The 21,712-nt window shown below is 43.8% G+C and overlaps 1 protein-coding gene across 1 annotated transcript in view; it reads right to left on the bottom strand.

Annotated features, from left to right (window-relative positions):
• daglb (diacylglycerol lipase, beta) overlaps positions 1-21,712 on the bottom strand; it is a 37,099-nt gene that overhangs the window by 7,332 nt on the left and 8,055 nt on the right. Inside the window, exons 5-11 of the mRNA XM_078240592.1 lie at positions 21,502-21,627; positions 20,207-20,340; positions 18,439-18,565; positions 17,160-17,243; positions 7,091-7,168; positions 2,749-2,829; positions 589-716 (exon numbers count right to left, since the gene is read on the bottom strand). Coding sequence (XP_078096718.1) covers positions 589-716; positions 2,749-2,829; positions 7,091-7,168; positions 17,160-17,243; positions 18,439-18,565; positions 20,207-20,340; positions 21,502-21,627 — 758 coding nt within the window. The remainder of the gene's footprint in view (positions 1-588; positions 717-2,748; positions 2,830-7,090; positions 7,169-17,159; positions 17,244-18,438; positions 18,566-20,206; positions 20,341-21,501; positions 21,628-21,712) is intronic.

Below are 21,712 nucleotides of genomic sequence, written 5' to 3'. Positions count from 1 at the left end.
TTTTAAAATTCTCATCCTTCTTTTCAAATCCCTCTATGGCCTTATTCCTCTATCTCTATAATCTCTTCTAGTTCCACAACCTTCTGAGATCTTTGCGCTCCATGGATTCTGGCCTTTTGCACATCCCTGATATTCATCCCTCCACCAATGGCACTCTAAGCACTGGAGTTCCTTCCTAAACCTCTCTATCTCTCTTCCTAAACCCCTCTATCCCCCACTTGATTAATAAGAGGATCAGTGGTTATGGGATCTCATTTCACTGCTCTGGGTCAGGCTTCTCCAACCTTCCAAAATCCCTGAGTGTGGCATGGTTACACTGCCACTTCCACCTGAAACAGGCCAATTCAAGGGGCATTAATTTTAGATCACGCTGTAAGAATGAAAACACTGGGACATTGACTGAAAATGCACTCAAGTGACAAGTGGGCCAAGCATTCCCTTCAAATAAGAACATTAAGTGCATAAAATTTGAATATTTAAAAATATTGAAGAATAATCCACCTTAAGCATAAACAATTTAATTTGATTGTCCTAAAACAACCTCATCATTAACAAAAAGGCTGTGTGCAGTCATTTTACACCTCTCACCTTAGCAGACCTCCTGGAGGAGAAAATGCATAGCATCGGAGCTCTGGGAAGGATTTGCGAAGCAATATAGCAAGGATCGAGGCTGCTCCCGCTCCCAGGCTGTGGCCAGTTATAATCAATTTATATTCCTACAGGGGAAAACATGCTTACTTCAACAACACATGATAATTTCAAGCAACTAAAATCAATTCTGTAGCAGGTAACTGGCATAACACATTAAGTTTTCTTGCTTAGCTTGCCAACTGCATGGAGAAAACGGAGCTGCAAAGAGTTCCAAACCTCTTCTCATAACAGTTCTCAATGTTCCAATTGCCCCCGAACTCCTTGCTAAAGTGGATCATTTCCATTTGTGGAGATTGGCAAAGCTCAATTCTGATGTAGCCATCGTGCATCCAGCAGGATCACAACAGGAGCAGCGACCTGGTTAATTCCAGTGCCACCATGGTTCAGCTCCAGTAACTCAGCACAGGGCAGGAGCTGGTGCAGGGATCTTTCTGGTCTGTATCTCAGCTTTAACTGTTGTGAGAATTCTTACTGTGCCCACCCCAGTGCACTAAAGGTGTTCAAATCCAGAGGTGATTTTGGCAGATCCTCCTTATTTACTCTGCTTCCACTGGGAGGAGGGCTGATAACCAGAAAGCTCAGATTCAAGAGAAACGGCAACAGAACTGGTGGGAATTAGGTTTTTTTTTAGTGGATCGTGATCTGGAATGTGCCTCCTCAAAAGGGGATAGAAGCAGATTTAACAATAACTTCCAAAAGGGACTGGAATAAATAACCGAAAATATAATTTGCAGAGTTATGGGGAAAGGACATGGGGAGTGGGACTAATTGGACAGCTGTTTGTGTCAGCAGAGGCATGTTGGGTCGAATGGCCTCCTTCTCTACTGCTTGAGAAGATGAACATTGCAAAGCAATTAAGACACCAAAGTAACCTGGTATCCAAAGCAAAGTCTGTAATCGGTTGGTGCTTGTGTGTGTGTGTGTGTGTGTGTGTGTGTGTATGTTGTGGGGGGGGGGGGGATGTGTGTGGCAGGGTGTAACATCCGGTTAGGGAGAGTTCTGGGTGGTGAAGCCCCGGACATAGTAACACGGGAGGGTCCCAATTCTCTGGGAGAAAATCCGGAAGTGCAGCCTGGACTGAGTATCCCGGAAAGCACCTCATCGCCCCGGCTGAAAATCCGGAAGGGAGGGTCCGGACAGTGTAGGTCCGAGGTGGCCTCCCCTCCTCAGGCCGAACATCCGTAAGGTGTAACCCCCGGACACAAGTACCTCTGAAGGATTGCACCCCACGGCAGGGGAAAAACCCAGGAGGCAGTGCCCTGGAGGGCAACGGATATGCTTCAATGTTTATTTTTGTCGTGTACAGTTTGCTGTGTTGTACTAATATTTCTAGATTTGTGAATTATGATGGGTTATTTGAGGCGTGTTTAGAGGGCAAAGCCCTGGAAAACTACAACCGACAATGAACCCTTCCTAAATAGAAGGTAGTAATTGTAGGTTATTGATAAATGGATGGCGTTAGCCATCATATTCGTTCTTTGAATATTTGTAATTGTTTTGTAATAATGTATTTGTAATAAACAAAAGAAAACCCCATACTACCAAGTTTGCTTAGACTGTTGCTTCAGTATGCTACTCAGTTACTGTATAAAAATCCATCATTATACACACGAGTTCAGATAGAACAGTTCAGTGCATATTGAACCAGGACAAAGATTTGTTAGAAGAGAGTTTTGTCATAACACAGGAGTACTGGATTTCCCCAATTATCATAGATTCATTAAAACCCCACAGTGCAGGAGGAGGCCATTCGGCCCATCAAGTCTGCACCGACAACAATCCCACCTAGGCCCTATCCCCGTAACCCCACATATTTGCCCCACTAAAGCCTCTAATCCATGCATCCCAGGACACGTAGGGGCAATTTAGCATGGCCAATGCACCCAACCTGCACATCTTTGGATTAACATTAAATAAAATTAATTATACTCGAACAGTCTTTGCTTTGATTTCCTCAGGTCACTCACCATTAACAAAATGCAGCCCGTAAAGTAAACTGCAGCTTCTCCCACATAAACTCCCTCTAAACATTTTCAGCTTTTCAAAACGTGCATCAACCAGACGCACATGTTCAAAAATACGAATATTCAAACTCACGGGGACAACTGTGAAAGCTTGATTTAAAATCCCTTCGTTGATTAGTTTCTTGTGAATGTAACTTGCTGCCTGGAGAATCCCCTGGAAGGGAATGTTTTTAATGAGTTAGTAAATGCTCATGCACACTTAATTTACAACCCAGCTGGACCAGCCACTTGATGTCTGCACAGGCTCACAGTTAGACGTTTGGCAAGGTGCAGTCTTTCACTTCCAACCCATTCAGACACTGCACTTATTTTGAACAGAAAGGGCTCTCCATTAAGTTCAAGCTCATTTGAAAACAGCAATCACTCTCCTCTTATACACACACATAAAAGGCTGGATTCAGGCCGGTCTCACTATCCACCTGCTGAGTCACACGGTGACCAAACAGTATCTCCTGAAGAGGAATCTGGAGGGTTCTCTTTTTAAAAGATGATAAATAATCACTTCTTTCTGCAGCCTAACAGCCAGGGCTGGAGCTGTCCTAAGTTGAGCCAGACAGTCCAGAGTAATGATAGGAATCATTTTAAAACTATCTAAAGGCTATCTAATTGGTTCAAAGAAAAGAAGCAAAAGTACATAGGAAAAAGAGTAGGAAAATTAGACTAACTGATAGCTCATCCAGAGAATCAGTTCAGGCACACTAGCCCAAATGGCCTCCTCCTGTGCTATATATTCACAAAATTGTTATGGTGCAGAAGGAGGCCACTTGGCCCATTGTGTCTGCACCAGCTCACCAAACAGCATCATGACTTTGTGCAATTCCTCTGCCTTTTCCCTGTCCCCTTGCACATTTTTTCTATTCAAATAATCATCCAATGCCCTCCTGAATGCCTCGATTAAACCTGTCTCCACCACACTTACAGGCAGTGCGTTCCAAACCTGAACAACATGTTGTGTGAAAACATTTTTTCTCACATCACATTTGCTTCTTCTGCAAAGTCTGTGCCCTCTTGTTCTTGATTCTTTTATGAGCGGGAACAGTTTCTCCTCATCTGCTCTGTCCAGCCCCCTCATAATTTCGAATATCTCTATCAAATCTCCTCTTGGCTCTCCATGGAGAATAATCCCAACCTCTCCAATCTAACCTCAGAACTGAAGCTTTTCAACCTTGGGACCATTCTAGTAAACCTTTCCTGCACTCTCTTTAATACATTCACATCCTTCCTACAGTGTGGCACCCAGACTGTACACAATATTCCAGCTAACTATGTCTTGTATAGGTTTAGCATAATCTCCATGCTTCGTACTCTATGCTCCTACTAATAAAGCCCAGAATGCTATATGCTTTATTAACTGCTCACTCTACCTGTCCTGCCACCTTCAATTACCTATGCACACCCAGGTTCCTCTGCTCCTGCACACTCTTAAGAATTTTACCCCATTTGTTATATTGTCTCTCCATGTTCTTTCTACCAAACTGTCTCACCTCACATCTCTCCACATTGAACTTCATCTGTCACCTGTCTGCCCACTCCAACTTGTCTATGTCCTTTTGAAGTTCTACACTGTCTCTTCACAGTTTACAATACTTCCAAGTTTTGTAACATCTGCAAACTTTGAAATTGTTCCCTATACGTCAAGATCTAGATCATTAATATATAATCAGGAAAAGCAAGAGTCCCTATACTGACTCCTGAGGAACATCACTGCAAACTCTCCTTCAGCCCAAGAAATAGCCATTAACCATTGCTACTGTCTTTTATTCCATGAGCTATAACTTTTCTCACAAGTCTGTTGTGTGGCACCGTATCAAATACCTTCTGAAAGTCCATGTACACCACATCAACAGCATTACCCTACTCAACCCTCTCTGTTACTTCCTCAAAAAACTCCAGCAAGTTAATTAGGCATGATTTCCCCATTAGAAATCTATGCTGGCTCTTTCTAATCAACTCACATTTATCCATGTGATTACTAATTCTATCTAAATGATTGTTTCTAGAAGCTTGCCTACTACTGTTATTAAACTGACTGGCCTGTAATTGCTGGGGTTTTCCTCACAACCTTTTTTGAACAGGGGAATAGCTTTTGCAATTCTCTAGTCCTCTGGCACCACCCCCGAGTCTCGAGAAGATTATGGGCAGCACCCCAGCAATTTCTATTCTCACTTCTTTCAGCAGCACTGGTTGCATCTCATCCAGTCCTGGTGCCTCGTCAACTTTTAAGTACAGTCTATTCAACACTTCCTTATCATCAATTTTGAACTCTTCTAGGTACAGAGTTTCCTCGCCATGGTGACAGACGAGGATAACATCTACTTCCCGGTACAAAGTATTCATTTATGATCTCAGTCATGCTCCCCGCCTCCATGCATAAATCCCCTTTTATGTCTCTAATTGGCCCTACTCCTTCTGTTACCACACTTATTATTTATATGCCAATAGAAGACTTTATGTTGGCTGCCAGTTTTCTCTCAATCTCTCTTTGCTTCTCGAATGCGCTTTTTCACCACCCTTATGAACTTTCTGTCTTCCTCTTGGTTCTTAACTGTATTTTCTACCGACACCTGTCATAAGCACACATTTTCTTCCTCATCTTAATTTCTATCTCCTCTTTCACCCAGGGAGCTCTGGATTTGTTTTCCCTACTTTTCCCTGTTAAGGGAATATACCTTGACTATGTCTGGGCCATTTCTTTTTTAAAGGTAGCCCATTGTTCAGCCAGTTTCTCCCATCAGCCTTTGCTCCAGTCTAACCGGCCCAGTTTCATTCTTGCTTCACTGAAATTGGCTCTACACCAGTTAATTATTCTTATTCTGATTTGCCTATTAGCCTTTTCTATTAACATTGTAAACCTTACGATACAAGATCATTGACTCCTAAATGCACTGACATTTGATCTACTTGGCCCATCTCATTTCCAAGAACTCGTTCCAAAAATGCATCCTTTCTTATTGGACTGGACACCCTTGGTATAGAAAGTTTTCCTGAACACAATCTAGGAACTTTTGCCCTTCTCTGCTCTTCACACTACCACTGTCTTAGTCTACATTTGGATAATTAAACCCAATTATAACTACTCTATAATGTTTGCATTCCTCTGTAATTTCCCTGCAGATTTGTTCTTCTACATTTTCCTCACTCGTTGGCGCTCTCTAGACAACACCGAGCAAGGTAATTGCATCCTTTTTGTTCCTTAGCTTCAGCCAAGTTGATTCTGTCCTTGAAGCCTCTGGGACATCCTCTTTCTCCAGCACCCACAATGCTCTCCCTAACCAATACCACCACCCCATCTCCTTTCTTATCTTTCCTGAACACCTTGTACCCAGTCCAGCCCTTCCGTGAACCAGGTCACCATGTCTATGATACTGCCACAACATCATATTTCCACAACCCAATCTGTGCCTGTAACTCCTGAGTCTTATTCACTATACTCTGTGCGTTCGCATACGTGTACAATAACTTTGAATTAGACGTCATTACTTTTCTCCAATTTCACCTATTAACTTACTAGTCTCTGTACTGGTGCTTTCGGCCCTCCCAGAATGTTGTTCATCCTGGGATATTCCTCTCAGTTCCCACACCTTTGTCGAGTTAGTTTAAAGCCGTTCTGACAGCGCTATAACAACTAGTAGCACAGCAAGGAACACAGTCCCAGTTCTGTTCAGGTGCAACCTGCCCGGCTTATACAGACACTAACTCCCCCAATCCCAGTAATCTAAATCGCTCCCTCCTGCACCATCATTCCAACCACGCATTCATCTGCCTTATCCTCCTATTTCGGTACTTACTGTCACATGGCACTGGGGATAATCCGGAGATTACATCTGATGTCCTGCTTGCTCATTTTCTACCTAGCTCCCTAAATTCTGATTCCAAAACCCCATTCTCCTTCTTACCTGTCATTGGTATCAGTGTGGACCATGACTTGTGGCTGTTCACCCTCCCCCAGAACAATGTCTTTCAGCCGCTCTGTGACATTTTTGATTACCCTGGCACCAGGGAGGCAACATACCACCCTGGAGTCACGTCTACAGCCACAGAAATGCCTGTCTGTTCCCTTAACTAATGAATCACCTATCACTATCTCTCTTCCCCCCGCTTCTTCCTTCCCTCCTGTACAACTGAGTTGCTCATGGTACCACAAACCTATTACTCTATGCTCTGATTTAGAACTTCAGACTGCTGTTTAACCAATCAACAAGGACACATTTGCAGTTTAATTTCAGCTTTGGTGCTGATCTGAAGTCCAAGCTGAAGAGCACAAGATTCTGACTTTAATGGGAACTGCTTCATAGCCACGTTATGGTTGCAGAATAAATGCTGAAACAAAAGTGTATCTTGCACAGTTTTCATGTGATCACACACACTGGTTTTCTGATTAGTTTATAAGCCTGAAAGAGGAGCTAAATACTTACCTTATGTGCCAAAGATTCTCCTGTCACGCCATCTACAAGTAACGTCTCGCGCTCTGCACTCAAATCCGTCAAAGCATCCTGTTGGTTACAAAACACATGTAAACATGGATAGGGCACAGGGACTACTGGATGGAAAAAGGCTAAGGTTTATCGAGTTTGTCTTCTACCATTCTGGCAGACATACCATATAATGTTAATGGAGTACATTTCAATCTGCATACGCCCCACACAATTGGCTCAGGTGGTAAATCCATTGTCCAACTTAAACGCATGCTAATCAGATCAGGAAAGTGTTCGGAATGATCCCAAGTGCGTGCCAGGATTAACTGATTTTTGCCTCAGGCACCTACCAAGGACTAAGCTCTTTCCCCAAGTGATCAATATTTTCTTTAGTAGCATTATTTCAGCCACTTCGTTTCAATCAATTTTAAGAATTTTGTCCTTGTTTTCAAATCTCTCCATGGCCTGGTCCCCTCCCTCCCTCTAATGGTCACCAGTCCCTCAACCCTCTTGTGATCTTGGTGCTCCTGTAACTCTGGCCTCATGCACTTCACCAATTTCCATTGCTCCACCACTGATGGCCGTGCCTTCAGCTGCCTGGGCCCTTAAGCTCTGGAATTTCCCCTCTAAATTTCTCCCTCAAGACTCTTTTTGATCAAGCTTTTGATCAACTGGCCTCATGTCCCCTTTTTTAGGCTCGGTGTCATTTTTTTAATGACAGAAAACATCCGATGTGCCTCAGATTACATTACTGATCAAATAAAATAGTAGAGTTATTCCTAACCTGAAGCCCCCCCCCCACTTCCAACTCTCAGGTAAATTAGCCGAGGTCTTGATGACAATCTAACCCTTGTGAGATCATCCTTAATTGGAGATTCTGCCTAGAGCTTGAAACATGTTGTCTCCCACACACTTTCAACTAGGAAAGATAGTGGGGAGAAAGAACAGACCTGCCAGAATTAACAACTAGAAAGAGGAAGCACGGGTGATTAATTTTCAAATTCCCAGCATCATTCAGCTGTGGTGCTACAGAGCAGCAGCATCTAACCTGGTTTATTGTTGCACAGAGACATCCAGTGACACTAGTCAGCTACTACAAGAGTATTGTCAGAATCATTTTTAAAAGTCAGGGCTTCAAATGTTTAAACTGCCAGGTTAGCAAACTCATCATATACAGGCTCTGGAAGCAGCGTTGATGCTTCCCATGCCACTTGAGTTTGTGGATGGGTGGACATCACCAGAGATGGGAGCAGGGGCTGAGGGGGCTGGGCCAACCGGCCTGGCACCAGATATATGGCTCTAGGTTGCTGTTATAAAGCCTTGCTTTAGATCAGAAATTACTATTTATTTGGCTGAAACCCCCAAGTTTCAAAAGAGGAAACAATAATATTTCAGTGACTTAATACAGCAGCTTGAAGTTGGCTGAATGTTTGCCTACAGAACTAGAGGACACAGCCTCAAAATAAAGGGGGGGTCAGTTTAGGACAGAGTTGAGGAGGAACTTCTTTTCTCAGAGGGTGGTGAATCTCTGGAATTCTCTGCCCACTGAAGTGGTGGAGGCTACCTCGTTGAATATGTTTAAGTCACGGATAGATGGATTTCTGATCGGTAGGGGAATTAAGGGTTATGGGGAGCAGGCGGGTAAGTGCAACTGATTCACTTCAGATCAGCCATGATCTTATTGAATGGCGGGGCAGGCTCGAGAGGCTAGGTGGCCTACTCCTGCTCCTATTTCTTACGTTCTTATAGATACCTTACAAATTCCAATTTTCATTCAAGTGACATGAGCTTTGCTGACTAGGCCAGCAATCATTGACCATTCCTAAATGCCCTCGAGAAGGTAGTGGTGAGCTGCCTTCTTGAGCTGCTGCAGTCCCTGTGGTGTAGGTACACACACAGTGCTGCTAGGTAGGGGGCTCCAGGATTGAAAATGAAGTCAGGCTGTTTAGAAAAACCTATAAAAGACAATCACCTTAAAGAAATATGAATGATTACATCTCCTGCCCTCCCGGGAAGCAGAAGCCCCCAAGCCTATTCCATTGTGCATCATAGAATTATAGAATGGTCACACCACAGAAGGTGGCCATTTGGCCTGTCATGCAAGTGCTGTCTTCCAGAAGGAGCAATTTACCTAGAACCACCTATGTGCTCCCTGTAGCCCTGCACATTCTTTGTTTTCAGATAATAATCTAAATCCCTCGAAAGCTTCAACTGGCCCTGCCACTACCACACTCTTAGGCAGTGCATTCCAGATCCTAACCACCCGCTGTTCGAAAAAGCTTTTTCTAATGTTGCCATTTTTTTATTTTGCCAATTAATTTAAATCTGTCCCCTCTGGTTCACAATCCTCCCACCAATGGGAACTATTTCTCCCTGTCTACTCTTTCAGACCTTCGGCATTTTGAATACCTCTATCAAATCTCTCAACCTTCTCCAATCTTTCTATGTAACTGAAGTCAAAAGAGAAAATGCTGGAAAATCTCAGCAGGTCTGGCAGCACCTGTAAGGAGAGAAAAGAGCCGATGTTTCGAGTCCAGACGACCCTTTGTCAAAGCTAAAAGGCATAGAAAGTGGGAGAAAGTGGGCGACACGGTAGCGCAGTGGTTAGCACTGCTGCTTCACAGCTCCAGGGTCCCGGGTTCGATTCCCGGCTCAGGTCACTGTCTGTGTGGAGTTTGCACATTCTCCTCGTGTCTGCGCGGGTTTCCTCCGGGTGCTCCGGTTTCCTCCCACAGTCCAAAGATGTGCGGGTTAGGTTGATTGGCCATGCTAAAATTGCCCCTTAGTGTCCTGAGATGCGTAGGTTAGAGGGGTTAGTGGGTAAAATATGTAGGGATATGGCCTGGGTGGGATTGTGGTCGGTGCAGACTCGATGGGCCAAATGGCCTCCTTCTGCACTGTAGGGTTTTTATGATTTATGATTATGATTTATGAGATATTTATGCTGCAGGGTAAGGGAATGAAGCAAAGGGGGAGAAAAGGTAAGGGGAGGGGGATAAAGTAGGGGGAAAGAGTGGGGGGGGGGGAAGAAAAATGAAGAAAAACAATAAAGAAATAAAAAAGTAGAGAACAGTTAAAAATAAAATAAAATGAAAACAAAAGGATCGAGGTGGGGTACAGCAAATCATCTGAAGTTGTTGAATTAAAGGAAATGTTGCTGAGATAGAACAAGTTCAGGTGGAGGAGTGGTGGTGTTGCATGGGAATTGTTCAGGTCTGGCTGAACTTGTTCTATCCCTCAATAACTTTTCCTTTAACTCATCCCACTTTCTCCAAATCAAAGGAGAAGCAATGGGTACCCGCATAGGTCCTAGCTACGCTTGTCTTTTTAAGGGGTATGTGGAACATTCCTTGTTCCAAGCCTACCCAGGTCCCCTCCCACAATTCCCTTATCGGCACATCGATGATTATTTTGGTGCCGCTTCATGCATTCGCCCAGACCTCGAAAAATTCATCAACTTCACTTCCAGTTTCCACCCCTCCATCACTTTCACCTGGTCCATCTCAGACACTTCCCTTCCCTTCCTTGACCTTTGTGTCTCCATTTCCAGCAATAGACTATCTACCAATATCCATTACAAGCTCACTGACTCCCACAGCTATCTGGACTACAGCACTTCACACCCTACATCCTGTAAGGACTCCAGCCTCTTGCCGGATTCCAGACTAGCTCCTTCACCTCCATCACATTTGTTCAAATGATGCCACCTTCCAAAGTGGTGCTTCTAATATGTGCTCCTTTTTCCTCAACCGTGGATTTCCATCTACAGTTGTCGACAGGGCCCTCAACAGCGTGCGGTCCATCTCCCTCGCCCACTCCCCTCCCTCCAGAACAAGGGTGGAGTCCCCCTTGTTCTCACATTTCACCCCACCAGCCTCCACATGCAAAGCATAATCCTCTGCCATTTTCGCCAACTCCAGCGTGATGCCACCACCAAACACACCTTCCCTTCACTCCCTCTGTCAGCATTCCGCAGAGACCGTTCCCTCCGGGATAATCTAGTCCACTCCTCTACTACATAGGTAGTAGAGATAGCTGACAACTGCAAGAAACACAAAGTTGTGATAGTAGAGGATTTTAATTTTCCACATATAGATTGGGACTCGCATACTGTTAAAGGTTTAGACGGGGTAGAGTTTGTAAAATGTGTTCAGGAGAATTTTCTACATCAGTATATAGAGGTGCCAACTAGAGAGGATGCGATATTGGATCTCCTATTGGGAAATGAGTTAGGGCAGGTGATAGATGTGAGTGTGAGGGAACACTTTGGATCCAGTGATCATAATGCCATTAGTTTCAACCTGATCATGGATAAGGATAGATCTGGTCCTCGGGTTGAAGTTCTGAACTGGAAAAAGGCCAAATTTGATGAAATGAGAAGGGATCTGGGAGGTGTGGATGGGCACAGGCTGTTCTCTGGTAAGGATGTAAATGGAAAGTGGGAGGCCTTCAAAGGAGAAATTTTGAGAGTGCAGAGTTTGTATGTTCCTGTCAGGATTAAAGGCAAAGTAAATAGGAATAAGGAACCTTGGTTCTCGAGGGAGATTGTAACACTGATTAAGAGGAAGAGAGAGTTGTATGAAATGTACAGGCAGCAAGGCACAGATCAGATGCTCGAGGAGTATAAAAAGTGCAAGAAGCTACTTAAGAGGGAAATCAGGAGGGCTAAAAGAAGACATGAGGTTGCTTTGGCAGACAGAGTGAAGGAAAATCCAAAGAGCTTCTATAGGTATGTTAGGAGCAAAAGGATAGTGAGGGATAAAATTGGTCCTCTTGAAGACCAGAGTGGTAGACTGTGTATGGAACCAAAAGAGATGGGGGAGATACTAAATGGTTTTTTTGCATCCGTATTTACTGAGGAAACGGGCATGGAGTCTACGGAAATAGGGCAAACTGGTAGGGAGGTCATGGAACCGTTACAGATTAAAGGGGAGGAGGTGCTCGCTGTCGTGAGGCAAATCAGAGTGGATAAATCCCCAGGACCAGACAGGGTATTCCCACGGACCTTGAGGGAAGCTAGTGTTGAACTTGCAGGGGCCCTGGCAGACATATTTAAAATGTCAGTATTCACGGGGGAGGTGCCGGATGATTGGAGGGTGGCTCATGTTGTTCCGTTGTTTAAAAAAGGTTCCAAAAGAAATCCGGGAAATTATAGGCCAGTAAGTTTGACATCGGTGGTGGGCAAGTTATTGGAAGGTGTGATAAGGGGTAGGATCTACAAATATTTGGATAGACAGGGACTTATTAGGGAGAGTCAACATGGCTTTGTGCGTGGTAGGTCATGTTTGACCAATCTATTAGAGTTTTTCGAGGAGGTTACCAGGAAAGTGGATGAAGGGAAGGCGGTGGATGTTGTCTACCTGGATTTCAGCAAGGCCTTTGACAAGGTCCTCATGGGAGGTTAGTTAGGAAGGTTCAGTCACTAGGTATACATGGGGAGGTAGTAAATTGGATTAGACACTGGCTCAATGGAAGAAGCCAGAGAGTGGTTGTGGAGGATTTCTTCTCTGAGTGGAGGCCTGTGACTAGTGGTGTGCCGCAGGGATCGGTGTTGGGTCCATTGTTGTCTGTCATCTATATCAATGATCTGGATGATAATGTGGTAAATTGGATCAGCAAGTTTGATGATACAAAGATTGGAGGTGTAGTGGACAGTGAGGAAGGTTTTCAAAGCTTGCAGAGGGATTTGGACCAACTAGAAAAATGGGCTGAAAAATGGCAAATGGAATTTAACGCAGACAAGTGAGAGATATTGCACTTTGGAAGGACAAACCAAAGAAGAACGTACTGGGTAAATGGTAGGACTCTGAAGAGTGCAGTTGAACAGAGGGATCTGGGAATACAGGTACAGAATTCTCTAAAAGTGACGTCACAGGTGGATAGGGTCGTAAAGAGTGCCTTTGGTACATTGGCCTTTATAAATCGGAGTATCGAGTATAAAAGTTGGAATGTTATGGTAAGGTTATATAAGGCATTGGTGAGGCCGAATTTGGAGTATTGTGTACAGTTTTGGTCACCTAGTTACAGGAAGGATGTAAATAAGGTTGAAAGAGTGCAGAGAAGGTTCACAAGGATGTTGCCGGGACTTGAGAAGCTGAGTTACAGAGAGAGGTTGAATAGGTTGGGACTTTATTCCCTGGAGCGTAGAAGATTGAGGGGAGATTTGATAGAGGTGTATAAGATTTTGATGGGTATTGATAGAGTGAATGCAAGCAGGCTTTTTCCGCTGAGGCTAGGGGAGAAAAAAACCAGAGGGCATGGGTTAAGGGTGAAAGGAGAAAAGTTTAAAGGGAATATTAGGGGGGGGCTTCTTCACGCAGAGAGTGGTGGGAGTGTGGAATGAGCTGCTGGATAAAGTGGTCAATGCGGGGTCACTTTTAACATTTAAGAAAAACTTGGACGGGTTCATGGATGAGAGGGGTGTGGAGGGATATGGTCCAAGTGCAGGTCAGTGGGGCTAGGCAAAAAATGGTTCGGCACAGACAAGAAGGGCCAAAAGGCCTGTTTCTGAACTGTAATTTTCTATGGTTCTATGGTTCTACACTCAACACCTCTCCCATCAGTCATGGCACCTTCCCATGCAATTGCAGAAGGTGTAACACCTGTCCCTTTACCGTCTATGCTCACCATCCAAGATCCAAAACATTCATTCCAGGTTAAGCAGTGTTTCACTTGCACCTCTTTCAATTTGCTCTATTGCATTCGCTGCTCCCAATGTGGTCTCCTCTATATCAGAGAGACCAAGCGTAGACTGGGTGATCGCTTTGCTGAGCACCTTTGGTCTGTGCGCAATCAGGACCCTGACCTTCCGGTTGCTTGCCATTTTAACACAGGATCCTGCTCCCATGCCCACATGTCTGTCCTTGGCCTGCTGCAATGTTTCAGTGAAGCTCAATGCAAACTGGAGGAACAGCATCTCATCTTCCGGCGAGGCACTTTACAGCCTTCCGATTTCAACATCGAATTCAACAATTTCAGATGATTTGCTCCACCCCACCTCCACCCCTTTGTTTTCATTCTATTTTTTTTTTTAACTGTTCTCTACCTTTTATTTCTTTATTGTCTTTCTTCATTTTTCTTCCCCTCCCCCCCACTCTTTCTCCCTACTTTATCCCCCTTCCCTTACCTTTTCTCCCCCTTTGCTTCTCCTTTTCTAAACCTCACCTCTGTCCCATCCATTTCCCCCCCTCCCCAACATCTTTTCAGCTTCTCTGCCGTTTGGCCATTCAGACCCTCTATTCTCTCTGTGGACGGACATCAGCAGTCTTTTACCCTGGTTTCTGTGGCTATGACTCATCTTTTAGTTCCTCACCCTGCAGTATAAATATCTCCCACTTTCTATGCCTTTTAGCTTTGACAAAGGGTTGCCTGGATCCGAAATGTCAGCTCTTTTCTCTCCTTACAGATGTTGCCAGACCTGCTGAGATTTTCCAGCATTTTCTCTTTCAGTTTCAGATTCCAGCATCTGCAGTAATTTGCTTTTATCCAGTATGTAACTGAAGTTCTTCATTCATCGAATTACTCGTGACCCATGTGAATCTTTACTGCACCTTCTTCAAAGCCTTCACATTTTTCCTAAAGAGTGGTTCCCAGAATGGGATGCAATACTTCAGTTGAGGCTGAATGAGTGTTTTATCATGTTTACCATATCTTGCTTACTTTTGTAATGCATCTTTCCATTAACAAAGTGCAGGATGCCATATGCTTTATTAACTGCGCTCTCAAACTGTTCCGCCACCTCTACACCCATGTCCCTCTGCTCAAATATCCTTTTTAGAACTGTACCCTTTATTTTATATTGTCGCTCCACCTTCTTCATACCAAAATTAATCACTCTTTGTATTAAACTCATCTGCCATTTGTCTGCCCATTCCACTAACCTATATCCTTTTGGAGTTCTACTCTATCCTCCTCACAGTTCACAACTGTCAGCCCAGAAGACATGAAGGATAACATATATGCCTATATATACTATACTTTATATACTTTTTAAAAATGGACAAATGGTTGGACTGTTAAAATGGCTGAAGTTGACCACATGACGGTAGTTCTGGAAGTTTCTCAGCAGTTTAAAAATGGACAAAGGCTAACTCCTCAAACTCCTGGAATATGATGCTCCTTGCGTTGTATAAACATTCCAGCCAAGCCAACACGAAGAATAGTAAATGAGACATTTGAACCAGCCAGCTCTGGACAAAGGCTGGTGCCTCCTCATTTTCAACGTGCTAATGGATCTACAGTCATCTGCTTAAAACAAAATGGGTTTTAACAAGAGGTATCGTTAACCAAATGGCTTGACCTGAAATCATCATCACATGACCGAGACTTAAGCTGTTTGAATTGCTTTAATTATACAGGTTTTGCGTTTTGTCTTCCATCGCTGTTCAGACTCAGAAGAGAAGTCGGATTCCAGACTGTTACTTTCCATCAAACTGGTAGCAGCAGAACCAGAACTCTGTCCAGGTTTAAAATTGTGTGGCCCTCATCTACCCCGATTTCTACTGGAATGTCTGAATTTCAACACCAGTGCCTATTACAAGACTAAGTCAGCTCTATGTGCTTCACCCATTGTGGAAGTCAGTGTTACTGGAAAAGTGGATCCCTCAGTATCAGTTCCAGCTGCCTAATCCTTCTGAAGGAATACATCATTGGACTTTTGATTCTGGACTCAAGTGAAACAATTAGTCTTATTTTGTCGAGGTCTTTGCCCTGTACCGCTTTCTTTCCCTTATCTTTTTTTTATTGTATGAATGGAAAAGTGGTGGGGAGAATGTTGTGAATCCTGTTCCTGTGTTTTGTGCTGTGTAAATTAAACTAGCTCTGATTTAATCTCAGTCAAGTTTGCTGTAGGGTTACTAATAGAGGTTTGGATCACCCAAAACTGAAGTGTTCTACTTATAAAGGGGGGGTGGGGGGGGGCAATCAAAAATCTACAAACAGGTGGTGAGAGGAGAATTCTGGACTGGTTATATTAATCCCCCTCCTGTCTGTAACACAGTGCTTCCAAGTTTTGTATCCTATGGAAATTTTGAAATCACGCACAGAACACCAAGATCATGGGGAGATGGTGATATAGTTGTAACATCACTGGACTAGCAATCCAAAGACTCAGGCTATTGCTCTAGGGACCTGGGTTGAAATCTCACCATGGCAGCTGGTGGAATTTAAATTCAGTTAATTAATTAATTTGGAACTGAAAGCTGGCCTCACTAATGGTGATCATGGAATTATCAACTGTCATAAAAATCTGGTTCACAAATGTCCTTTCGAGAAGAAAATCTGCCATTCCTATTTGGTCTGGTGATGCACACAACGTGGTTGACTCTTAACAGCCCCTGAAAACGGCCTAGCAAGCCATTCAATTCATGGGCAATTAGGGATGGGCACCAAATGCTGACCTTGCCAGTGAAGCCCGTAACCACAAAATAATAAAGAAAGGTCTTTAATATATATCAGGAAGAATAGGAGCCCTAACACTGACCCTTGGGGAACGGATTGTCACATGTAATGTATACAGTGAAAAGTATTGTTTCTTGCGCGCTGTACAGACAAAGCATACCGCTTATGAGAAGGAAAGGAGAGAATGCAACAGGTAGTGTTACCGTTTTAGCTAGGGTGTAGCTTTAAACCACTAATCCTTCATCCAGTCCAGAAGACAACAATTTTTTTAAAAATTCATTTACATGATGTGGTGTTGCATTTATTGCCCATCCCTAATTCACCATTGCCTTTTGTTTCCTGTCACTTTCATATCGATTTTGCTACTGTCCCTTTTATTCCATGAGCTCTAACTTTGCTCCAAAGTCTGTTGTGTAGCACTTTTTCAAATGCCTTTTGGAAGTCCATGGATATCAAATCAATAGCATTGTGCTCATCAACCCTCTGTTACTTCATCAAAAGACTAAAGTAAATTAAAAACTATTTGTCCTTCACAAATCCATGTTGGCTTTCCTTAATTAACATTTGCCCAAGTGGCTATTAATTCTGTCCCAAATTTTCATTTCTAGAAGCTTCCCCACCACCAAGGTTAAACTGACTGGTTGTGTTAAAAAGTTGAAGGAAGACTAACCTCAAGGGAAAGTGTTCCTCTTACTGCCACCACCACAGCCTCTTTTTTGTGATCCAGCGCCACATAAAATGGAATTTCATAAATCTGCACCATGGGGTGAAAATAAGACAACGTTAAAGATTTAATGCAGCCCACAATTATTCAGAATTAGCTTCTGAAAACAACTCACAATTACTGAGCCATGTCTATCACGCTGAATAGTTACAGAACACGCGAGGTTTAAATAACCTTACAAAATGGGGAACCGACAAACCTAGCAATGCGTACATCAACCCACAGCTTTCACAGGTGGATAGACAGCATTGTGGACAGGACCCCTCACTCTATTGCAGATGCAACAAAGCGGTTACATTTTTCTGCATTTACTAATTTGAAATAAGGACATATGGTTAGTTGGGCAATCAAATGTTAAATATTTCCTCAGTACTCCACTGAATCTCTCCAAGCACACAAACCGCTGCCTTTGATAAACCTTGAATGTAATAGTTCCTCTTTAATCACTAACGGCAATTTAAAAAAAAACAGTAGATTGGTCAGACAGATGAAAGATATTTCTAAAGCCGGGTGGACAAATTTGCATTTTTACAGTGTCCACCGTGTCCTCAATGTCCCATTGCATTTCAGATTAAACAGGTTACTCTGCTGGTGCAGTCTTCCAACGTAACATGGGAAACTTGACCAATTTGTAGACAGCAAGCTCCCATAAACAGCAAATAAGTGAATTCACAGATAAATCAGCTCTTCAATAGAAGACACTGGAAAAATGCTTTGCCCTTCTTTCAAAATTGACATGGGACATCTACTGTCGACCGAAATAAGTAGATGGGACCCTCATTCATCTGGAAGACAGCACTTGCAAGGGGCGGCGCTCCCTCAGCATGGGCCCCCCCAAGAGGGCGGCACTCCCTCGGCATGGGCCCCCCCAAGAGGGTGGCACTCCCTCGGCATGGGCCCCCCCAAGAGGGTGGCACTCCCTCGGCATGGGCCCCCCCCAAGAGGGCGGCGCTCCCTCGGCATGGGCCATCCCCAAGAGGGCGGCACTCCCTCGGCATGGGCCCCCCCAAGAGGGCGGCACTCCCTCGGCATGGGCTCCCCCAAGAGGGCGGCGCTCCCTCGGAATGGGCCCCCCCAAGAGGGCGGCACTCCCTCGGCATGGGCCCCCCCAAGAGGGCGGCGCTCCCTCGGAATGGGCCCCCCCAAGAGGGCGGCACTCCCTCGGCACTTTTGGGTCAAGCTGAGGTATGAATCAAGGTAAGATTTTTAACCTGCCAATGATTACCTTATTATGGAAACTGACATGAATGAAGTCACGATACTGCAGCCCCGTAGTTTGCAGCATGGAGTTGAAATGGCAGCCCATGTGATCCCCACCAACTATGTCCTGCTCAGCAAATTGGCTTCCGCAACTAGACAGAGAAATACATTGACATGAAGTGGATGAGTTTCCTAGGACTTGTAATTACCAGATATTGGACAGTCGGAACAGACACAGCTCTTCATATAAAAGAGGAAGAAAATCTGGAACTCTCAATTCCCGCTCTGTCCTTACCCCATCAAAAATTCTTGTGGTTGAGCAGAGTTAGGAAGAAGGATGCTCATTGAAAATGTCAGAACTGATATCGGTATATTTTGAGTATTCGGAAAGTAGGACTAGGACGGGTAAATACAGATCAGTTGTCATCTAATTGACGTATCAAGGTCTAATTAGACTCCTTCTGTTGCTAATGTTCATTGATAGTGGCAGTGTCTGACTGATGCACTCTGTACACTGGCCATTGCTCAGTAGAAGGAGCAACTTGTTCTAAGTTGAAATTACTACTGAATTCAGTGTGGAGCTGCATACTTTGTGCAATTTCTTTTGTCCTGCAAACTTGAGTGACGAGGCTGAAATTTAGCTTACACCACTTCCCCACCAGAAAAAAAAACCCAGGATGCCACCAATATACATAGATTGCAGTTTGCAGTTTGCAGTTAGACTTCCTGGCAGTGAGTATTTCTCAAGTCTAATTCTGCAGGGCTTAATGCAACATTCACACTCCAGTGACGGATGTTTCATGATACATATGGTACAAGGACAGGTTTTTAAAAAAAGATTTGCATTTGGGTAGCTTTAGGCAACATCCTCTTGCCTGGTGAAGGCAGATGCAAACTTCTCATTTAGTACTTCAACCACAAGATCATAAGATACAGGAGCAGAGTTAGGCCATTCAGCCCATCGAGTCTGCTCCGTCATTCAATCATGGCTAAGTTTCTCAGCACCATTTTCCCGCCTTTTCCCTGTAACCTTTGATCCCTTTAATCAATCATGACCTCTGTCTACACAAGATCATCTTACTTTTGATCTGTAATCGGCCCCTGCACTACCTCATGGAAGACTAAAAATGAAAGGGTATAATTCTCAAAGGGGTGCGGGACATATGTGCACAAATTGCTGGTGGTGGCAGGGCAGACTGAGAAAGCGTATGAGGTGTACAATGGGCTCTTGGGTTTTATAAATAGAGGCGCAGTGTACAAAAGCTTAAAAGTGATATTAGTCCTTATGAAAAATGGGTTCTGCCTCAACTGGAGTAGTGGGTCAAATTCTGGGCATTGCACTTTAGGAAGGCATCGGAGAGGTTGCAGAAAAGATTTCCGGGAATGGTTCCAGGGATGAGATTGCAGTTTCATGGAGAAAGTGGTGAACTGGGGTTGCTCTCCTAAGAGGAGAGGAAGTTGAGAGGAGACTTGATGGAGGTGTTCAAAATCATAAGGGGTCTAGACAAAGTAGATAGGGAGAAAACTGTTCATTGGTGGAAGGGTTGAAAACCAGAGGACACAGAAGGAATTATTTTTATTTACACAGCAGATGATTAGAATCCGGACTGCACTGCCTGAGAGTGCGGTGGAGGCAGAATCAATCATGGCTTTCAAATGGGAACTGGATAATTATCTTAAGTTTGAAAACCTACGATACAACATCCACGTCGGACTTAGTACCATCATCAGTCATACTTAACACAACACATGTGCTAAAGAGATTAGAGACACTGTTAATGATCAGGACTTACCACATACAGTTACGGCTCAGCTTACACAGGCCAGTTAGCGGGTGACTGAAGATGTACAGTGGCCATCCATAAGCTGCGACAGCAAACTGCATGTAGTGGGCAGAATTTTCTAATTCTATATCCAGCTCCTCAGCCTGGAAAAACAATAGATAATACCAAAACACACAAACAACTTAAAGAGACGTACAGAACAGGAATTAGCCTCTCTGGTCAATTTCATAAGACTGCATCAGAGTTGGAGACAAGTTAAAACCAAGTTGCTTCTGTCCTGGGTAATGCTGATCAGCAAGCTCACAAGGAACGACCGGTCAGCCTATCTAATGATGTGAAGTTTATGTGCAGCCTGGTTCCTGCACAGTGGTCTTTGCAGATACTTCTACACTGGTGCTTTCAGTTTGGCAAAGACCTGAAGTATTACCTATTGTGTGGGGGCACTGCTAAGGGCTGTGTCCAAAGTGGCAGAATGGTGAGTAAGCAAGTGTTTCTGGCAATTAATGCATGAATGGTTACATATATGTTGCATGGCTGGCGATCGAAGCCGTGCAGGCAACATTGGCAATACATGTCCACACTTACTGATTGTCAACACCACCACAATCCAAGTGTAGATGCCACACAGAACTGTCAACATTATAGAACAAAGAACAGTACAGCACAGGAAACAGGCCCTTCGGCCCTCCAAGCACGTGCTGCTCCTTGGTCCAACTAGACCAATCGTTTGTAGCAGCATTAAAGACGGAAATGTTTGTAGCAGCATTAAAGACGGAAATCTTTTCTATAGCGAATAAAGGAGCTTCTTTCCCTCCCAGGAAATGTTGTTGGGGGCAACACTTCATCAAAATGATCTTAAAGGGGATATTACTTTCACAATGACAGCGGTTAGAAAGCAGAGCATATATAGTAATAGAGGCGGATGGATGCATTTAAGAGGAAACTAGATAAGCAGCAGGGAGAATCAGCAGAAGGATATGTTGATAAAATGAGATTAAGAGCGGGAGCATAAACAGCAACTTGGACCGGTTGGTTGAATGGTCTGCTGTAAATATTGTTTTATTCTACCACTGGTGATCAGGGTCAACGTTTTGTGAGATCCAAAGTTCTCCTTGTACTTTGATCCTGCAGAAATCAGTCATCTCACTGTATTAACCATAAGGAAAAGTCACTTTTTTCTTTTGCGTTTGGGAATTTAATTTCAGCATTTGTAAAAAAAGAGAAATAGGTTTGTGTTTCCTTATTGAGAAATGAAAAGTCACTGTCAGTCTAATGAGATTTAAAATTCTTGAATCTGAACCTACAACAGACTGTGGTTGGGAGACAGTACAAGTAATCTCCTCCAGATCTTTGCTCTGTTCTCTCATATCCTGTTCCTGGTGCAGAAGAGTCAGTCCTGCAGCAATATCGCCAGGCACCAGGTCTGTGTCCTGCCCATAGAGAGAAAAAAAACCAAGAGAAAAGGTATGAATAGAAATATTTTACCCAAAAATCTACAACATCAAGTTAGTACTT

This window comes from Mustelus asterias, chromosome 23 (assembly GCF_964213995.1).
Source record: "Mustelus asterias chromosome 23, sMusAst1.hap1.1, whole genome shotgun sequence".
Classification (NCBI taxonomy): Eukaryota; Metazoa; Chordata; class Chondrichthyes; order Carcharhiniformes; family Triakidae; genus Mustelus; species Mustelus asterias.
Note: the sequence above shows the minus strand (reverse complement) of the source record. Positions and strands in the feature narration are given on the sequence as shown.